Source organism: Podarcis raffonei, chromosome 1, assembly GCF_027172205.1.
Source record: "Podarcis raffonei isolate rPodRaf1 chromosome 1, rPodRaf1.pri, whole genome shotgun sequence".
Lineage (NCBI taxonomy): Eukaryota > Metazoa > Chordata > Lepidosauria > Squamata > Lacertidae > Podarcis > Podarcis raffonei.
In genome coordinates, this window is record NC_070602.1 from 42616548 (window position 1) to 42623880 (window position 7333).

The following is a 7333-nucleotide window of genomic DNA, read 5'->3' on the forward strand; positions in this document are numbered from 1 at the left end:
AACACTTTTCTATTCTCTAAATTTCTATTTTTAACTTTTCTTTCTTCTTTTATTCTCTTTTTTCCCCTTCTTTTTGAATATTGCTTTACAGATGTATAAATAATTATGTTCATGTGTATATGTATGAAATTTGTTTCTTTATTTCTTTTCTTATTTGATATTCTTTTATTTATTTTATATTTAATAAAATTTAATTCAAAAAAAAAATAGAGCTAGCTGGCTATAATGTCCGCGTAAGCTTATCGGAGCCGTTTCCCCTGAAGGGCTTGCTTTACATATAAGCGAACTTCTGGCAGACTGAGCAGTCGCTTGTCAGGTCTGTCTTGTCGGGCGACTTATCCGTCACCGAGAGCGAGCGAGCGAGCGATTGGTTTAAGCGACGAGGCGTCACCGGGCAGCGCCGAGGAGCCGTGTCGCTGCGACGCGCGGATCATGCGGCTGACTGTGCTGCGCTGGGAGCGGTGCTCGCGGTCGCTCTTAGCCGAGCCTGGTGCCCGGCGCGGGTTGGCAGCCGCCGCGGCCTCGCTCTTGCCCGGCAGAAGCATGGAGGAGAGCCAGGCGGGCGGCGAGCAGGGGAGCTCTCCTCCGCCTGTGAAGAGGCTCCGGCTGTGGACCGGGAAGGGGAAGGCGAAAGGGAAGCGGCCCGGGCTGGCCGAGGAAGGCGAGAAGCGCTACGTGCCGCCTCCCAAGAAGCGCAACCCCGGCGTCAGCTTCGGCCAGAGCCACTTCGCCGAGACCAGCTACTACTTCGAGGGCGGCCTCCGCAAAGTGCGGCCCTACTACTTCGACTTCCAGACCTACTGCAAGGGCCGCTGGGTGGGCGAGAGCCTCCTGCACGTCTTCAGCACCGAGTTCCGCGCCCAGCCCCTCGAGTACTACCGGGCCGCGGCCCAAGCGGGCCGCCTCCGGCTCAACGAGCAGCCCGTGCGGGACCTGGGCGTCATCCTCAAGGTGAGGCCGGGACGGAGGGAGGATGTGGCGCCGGGGTCCGAGTGGCGGGCGATTCGGGGAAACGACGGCGCGACCCTCCTGCTTGGCAGTTTGCAGGCGTGGAGATGGCATGTTCGTATCCCCCCAAAACAGGCGATGGGGAAGTGGGGAACCACCCACAGGAAAGTAGTATAGGTGGATCAGTGACCTTGCTTTCTGTTTTGGAGTTGACATGCACACCTAAGTGGTAATAATAATTTTATTATTTATATCCTGCCCACCTGGCTGGGTTTCCCCATCCAGGAACAGTTTTACCTCCTTGCCTGTCGAACAAGTTGCAGAAACCTACATACATGGTTGATGCCCGGAGGGAGGGGAGTTATAAATAGTATGGTCAGGAGGAAATGGCATGCAAGTAGACAGTGAAAATTTTCCTGTTTAAAGTGATGAAAACATATCTGTGAATTGTCACTGTTAATAAGCTAATTACCACTCTCTGTACTTACCTGCTTATCATTTCCATCTGATCTCACTATATTCAATTCTCTCCCCCCACCCCCAAACACACACACTTCAAAGTCATGAATATATTTGCCTGCAAGTCTGGACCATCATTTCCTGCATCTGACAAAGTAGACTGTAGTCTACATGCAAAAGTTTATACCATAATAAATGTGTTAGTCTGTAAGGTGCCCTAAGACTCTTCATTGTTTTTGCTAATATTCTTACTATTTCATGGGAGCATGTCATTATGTACATTAATGGCAGAAAGCATTTTTGTTTTAGTTTGTAAAGATGTAAATTAGAATTCACTTTGCTCCCTGTTGTTGTTGGAACAAGACATCATAGAAATTGACATAATATGAAGGCCTTTACCTGACATAGGATAATGTATTTTAGATACAACAAAATATTTTCAATGTTTTAGTTAGGATGCAAGCCTAACCATCTCTACTAAGAAGTAAATCATATTGCATTCATAGTGGCCTATTCCCAGGAAGTAAGGCTAGGATTGCAGTCTTAGCTAAGTGCTAGAGTTTTATATATAAATTACACTGCTATATATAATGTTACCCACCTTGCGCATCCTTGGGGGATATATAACCAATAGATAATTGTCAGCGCTGCCCAAGGTCCCAGCTCACACAAGACCAACGCTGCTTCGTTCTTTAGTATAAAAGTCTTTATTGAAGTTCAGTTTCACTTCCACACGCGCAGCGTGCAACGCTACGTCTGTAACCTTAGACCGCCAAAGCTCCATCTGAATCTCCTCCCCCCTGACACCAGTTTAAGATTCTAGCCTTACTCCACCTCTTCCTCTGTTCCTTCCTTCTCTGGGTCCGCCTGCTAGTCGGGGTCTCACCCTTCCTAGACTCCTCTGACGCTGAGTCCCCTGACTCTTCCCCCTCCCTCCTTCGGGCTTTAGGACCTGGCTCCCAATCCGGGTTTTCTGCTGTCCCGCGCTCCTGCACATTTGAACTTGGCGCGCGCGCGCAGCCTCCCACTTTCCTTCTGACCGTTACACTTGTGTCACTGCTCCCTCCTTCGGGGAGGCTAGCTGGACCTGACCTTCCCTCCGTTTCCCCACTTTCCGATGGGGGCGTGGTCATCCCTGACTCATCTTCTCTCCCCGCTGGAGGAGAGGCTGGTCCTGACTCATGCGACTCTTCCCCCCCACTGCGCTCTGGTGGGGGAGCTGGTCCTGATCCTCCGCTGCTCCCTTGGGAGTCCCCGCTGGCCCCTTGCTTCTGGTGCGTCCCCCCTGGGACCCCCCTTGCCCTTACCATAGACGTCCCCTTCTGGGAATCTTCTGATTCGCTGGAGAAGCTCATGGAATCTCTCGGGTCACTGTCATATTCCCCTACACTCCCCTCGGATTCCTCTCCTCCGCTCTCTATTTGCTCTCTCCCCTGTGCTTCTGCTCCTGAGCCTCTGACAATAATAATATTCCCTTTTATTATTTTTCCCATTTTTATTTATTTTTTAGTAAATGGAGCTAATAACCATAATTCTTCACAAACAGGCTATTCTAGGAAGTTTCCTGCTCCTGCTAACGTACAGTAATTGTTTTGCTTTCAGAATAATGACTTCATCCAGAACACCGTACACCGCCATGAACCTCCAGTCACAGCACAGGCTATTGAGTTCCTGGAAGAAAATGATGAGGTTGTGGTTGTAGACAAACCTTCATCCTTGCCTGTCCATCCATGTGGCAGATTTCGGCACAACACTGTCATTTTTATTTTGGGTAAAGAGCACAACCTGAAGGAGTTGCACACTATTCATCGGTTGGATCGCCTGACGTCAGGTGTCCTCATGTTCGCAAAGTCTGCAGAAGTGTCCAAGAGGATCGATGAGCAAGTGCGACAGCGACAGGTGAAGCCCCAAAGGTTTTTGTTCACATTTATAACCCACCCTTCCTCCAACTCAGGGAGACATACAAAGGTGGAGTTATACTCTCCTGTTGTCCTCACAGCAACCCTGTAAAGTAGGCTAGAGTGACACCCATAGAGTTCATGCAGCGTTTGAAATTCACCAGGCGCATTTGCACCTGGCTATCGGCCACTTGCAACCAAATGAAGATGCCCGGGTGCCAGGATGGCACCTGATGTCTCTCCTCCATCTGGAGGTGCATGCCTGGGGATCCTTGGATTTTGACTGTTTTCACACACTAGCAACACATCCTGTAGAATTCTATCTGTTATATTTTATCAGCACAATCAGAATGAATTTCAGGAACCCAAAAGTTATATTGACTTTCAAGCCATCTGGCCTCAAAATGACAACTAGGCATTGGCAACTGTAGCCCTGGTTTAAGGAGTCATTTGGCACCTAGCTTATATATTTGAGTTTCTAAAACTGGCTTCATGGTAGAAGCAGGCCCAACACTCCAACCACTATGACACATTATTGTTGTCTATAGAAAAATTCACAGTGAAATGAAGGGATTTGGTGGACATTACCCTTGCATAAAGCACTCAGATAGGCATAGGTACTGGTTCAGACCCTTGCCAGATACCATGCAGTGGTCTTTGTGGGGCTTCTGCATTCTAGAACTTAAACAGATTCTTATTTTTGTTTCCTTCACCCCACTTCCCCATACCTCGCAATAGCTGGAGAAGGAGTATGTGTGCCGTGTACTTGGAGAATTCCCAGAAAATGAGGTGACGTGTGAAGAACCCATCCTGGTTGTCTCTTACAAAGTTGGGGTGTGTCGAGTGGACCCCAAGGGTAAAGTCTGTAAAACGGTCTTCCAGAGACTCAGCTACAATGGCAAGACTAGTGTGGTGAAGTGTTTTCCTTACACTGGCCGCACCCATCAGATCCGTGTCCATCTCCAGTTTTTGGGACACCCTATTGTTAATGACCCCATCTACAACACCGATGCCTGGGGTCCCAAAAAGGGCAAAGGTGGCCATATTAATAAGACGGATGATGAGCTGCTTCGGGCTTTGGTGGAGGAGCATCTTTCAAAACAGAGCTTGGGTATCCTGGACGTTGCTGAGGAAGATTTGAAACCCATTGTAGGAGACAGAGTGCAGGAGGCTGTGTTGGACACCGCTGTAAATGTCAGTTCTGGCACTCGTGGGGAATCTGCAGGTGGAGAAAAGAGCAGGATATTGGCATGTTCTCGGAATTCTGTTCCTCAGGCAGAGCTGCACAAGACGGAAAGTGGAGAAACTTGCTCAAATGAGTCCTGGGACGAAAAGGACCCTCTCTGTGGAGAATGCAAGATAGTGAGGCCGGACCCATCACCCAAAGATCTAGTGATGTATCTCCATGCTTTGCGCTACAAGGGAGCAGAATTTGAATATTGCTCTAAGATGCCAGCCTGGGCACATGATGACTGGGAAGAGACCTGAGACTTTTAAAATACTCTGTAAAGACTGTTTGTTAGTGTGTGAGAGAAAGAAATGGAAACTTGCATTCACATTTTACATATTTAGATGCACACTGAATTGGTCAGTTCATATGTAATAATCCTGGCTTAGTAGATGATTTATTAAGCTGGGAACAAGGGTCAGACCTACATGCTCCCTGTTCCCTTGTGGTTTCTTTAAACCAGTTTCCCATTACATCTGAAGTAGGGAACTGTGGGTTTACTACCCAGGACCTGAAATCATGGTTAGTAATCCAACCTTGAACATGTTTTCTGCTTCAGCTATAACAGGCAACTGTAAGAAACCATGCTGAAAGTGCCAAACAGTATTGGAAGAGGAGAGAACAGTCCCACTTAAAAAGGAAAAGAAAAAGCTGTGTCCATGTTTATCCATTCTGTCCTAAGTATATGGGGGGTGGAATGTGTGAAGATGCTTTTAAATAGGCTTCCTTTTTAAGATCTCTTCTCTGTGGCCAGTGACTTCATTGCTAATCCTGGTTCCTTTTCCATGAATGAGCCAATGGGTTTGAATGAGAGTACACTGCAGTGCTTGAAGCAACTGCCTTTATATCAAGAGGCCAAATATGACCCATAGTGTATTCAGTCCATGGCTGCCTCTGCCACATTTCCATGTTCTCCTTGCCCAGCACAGAAGCCAAGCAGGTTGTCTAAGGAGGAATAGCTCAGATTGTCTATCTCTCTGTGTGTGGTCAGTTGGGCCGCGTAGTGCTTAGGTTTGCATCAGCAACTAGCACTTCAGCTTTCTTGCAGACACAGCTGCACCTTATAATTGCTGAAACCTTATCAAGCATCATTAGGTCTGTGAAAAGTTGCAGAGAGAGTGCTTTGAAGCAGCAGCTTGGTTTTGGGTTTCTAAATGGATGCGGGTGAGGGGTGTGTGTGAATGGGGTGAATTGACCAACAGTAGCCCCTGGCATACAGCTCTGTAAATGTTGCCCCTGATGGAATGCATCCTGCAGAAAAAAAGGTTCAGCTCTGTTTTATAAGAAGGAATGTGATGACAGAGCCTTTCAGATGGTTGCAACTACTAATCAGATGTACATCTGTGTAGGGTTGAAGCAGGGTATTTATATGAGAACAGTTTATTATATTCCTGTCTACGAAACTTTTGAGCCTTCTTACCCTTGGGCTTGAGAGACAATGGAAATGTATTCATTGCGTGGGAGGTGGGAATGCTTCGCCTTGTCTAGGACCAAGTGTTCCCCTCCCTCTCTGAGAATAGAGGACTTTTACTCACATTTTCCTAAACACTGTCTGGTTCTTGCTCATGAACTGCAGTCATGATTATCTACCTAAGACAGTAGTAATATATTTTAATATCTAGTGGCCCTATTTTAAGATTTCGGAGCAACCAATATGACAAAAATAAAGGAGGGTCCTATCTAGGTGGCTTCTTTCCTATACAAAGCTTAATTGTAGAGATTACAAGAAAATAGTTTTACCATTGAACTGCATGTGTACAGTCACAGCTTCCAGTGCACTCAGAACTCTGCCCACCCATCCCCTTCCCTTTGGTGATCCTGTCATCAGTTTTTCTAGCTTACTGCTGGGTTGAGCAGGAGTTTTGCACCTGCTATGGTACACCTCTAAGGTCCAGGTGTCAGCCCTGTTACCATTCTGCGGGGTCTGGAATATGAAACACTATAAATAGTAAATACGTTATAATTTGTAGTTCACTGGGAGTGCAGTGACTGCAAGAAAGCACAATTCTTTGTAAATTTTGCTTACCCATTTTTTTAAAAAAAAAAGTTTAAAATTGCTATTACTGCAGAGCAACTCATTTAAATATTGACGAGCCCAACCCTGTACTTAAGGCAGCCACTATATATTGTAATAAGCCACATTTTATTTGCCCATGGTAGTCTTTAAAATTGATTCATTCAAGCATGCAGTGGACTTGCACCATTGAGGTAAGTACAGATTGTAAGGTCTGGCTGTCACGGTTTGGCAGTTTTTCCACGATGCATGTTTCTATACTCCATGCTCAGTTTTCCTGTGGCTGGCTGCCATTCAGCTAATCTGTTCCTTAATGGTTCTGTGTTAACCATTCCAATAAATTAACTGTACAAGGAGGCTCATTAAACAGTTACAAAGATAGTTAACCTGAGGAGCAGAATTGCCTTGAGGGAGCCCTTCACCACCTACTGCATTGCTTGAAAAAATCTCTGTAATGATTAGAGCTCATTCTGGCCTCTTCAAAGCATTCATCTGTGGTTATAAAATCAGGAGGAAGCGAACCATTTCTAATAAAATACACACATTAAACTTCTCTTTGTAATTTTTGGGACAAGGTCAGTATGCTTGAAAGTGCCTGCATTATAGCCCCTGCCTATGCTTGTTGAATTTGGATTTTCTCACCTCAAGAAACAGCACTGTCCAGAGGTGCCAAAGTATTTTGGGGGAGCAGGTAAGCCACACAAGATGCAGCACACACACCATTTGAATGGCAGTGCCCATCAAGTTGGGGGGGGGAACCCCTCAAATATTTATTTGGGGGACTGA

At 46.4% G+C, this 7333-nt stretch overlaps 1 protein-coding gene across 1 annotated transcript; it reads left to right on the forward strand.

Annotated features, from left to right (window-relative positions):
* The first annotated feature begins 395 nt into the window (after positions 1–395).
* On the forward strand, positions 396–5171 carry RPUSD2 (RNA pseudouridine synthase domain containing 2). Its single transcript, XM_053382492.1, has 3 exons — positions 396–951; positions 3010–3306; positions 4044–5171. The coding sequence occupies exons 1-3, from the start codon at positions 433–435 to the stop codon at positions 4791–4793; spliced, it is 1566 nt and encodes a 521-aa protein (XP_053238467.1). The 5' UTR covers positions 396–432; the 3' UTR covers positions 4794–5171.
* The last annotated feature ends 2162 nt before the right edge of the window (positions 5172–7333 follow it).

Coding starts and splice junctions, on each gene's coding strand:
- RPUSD2 (XM_053382492.1), top strand. CDS start 433: ATGCGGCTGACTGTGCTGCGCTGGGAGCGGTGCTCGCGGTCGCTCTTA. Junction 952..3,009: donor ACCTGGGCGTCATCCTCAAG/GTGAGGCCGGGA, acceptor TTTTGCTTTCAG/AATAATGACTTCATCCAGAA. Junction 3,307..4,043: donor AGCAAGTGCGACAGCGACAG/GTGAAGCCCCAA, acceptor ACCTCGCAATAG/CTGGAGAAGGAGTATGTGTG.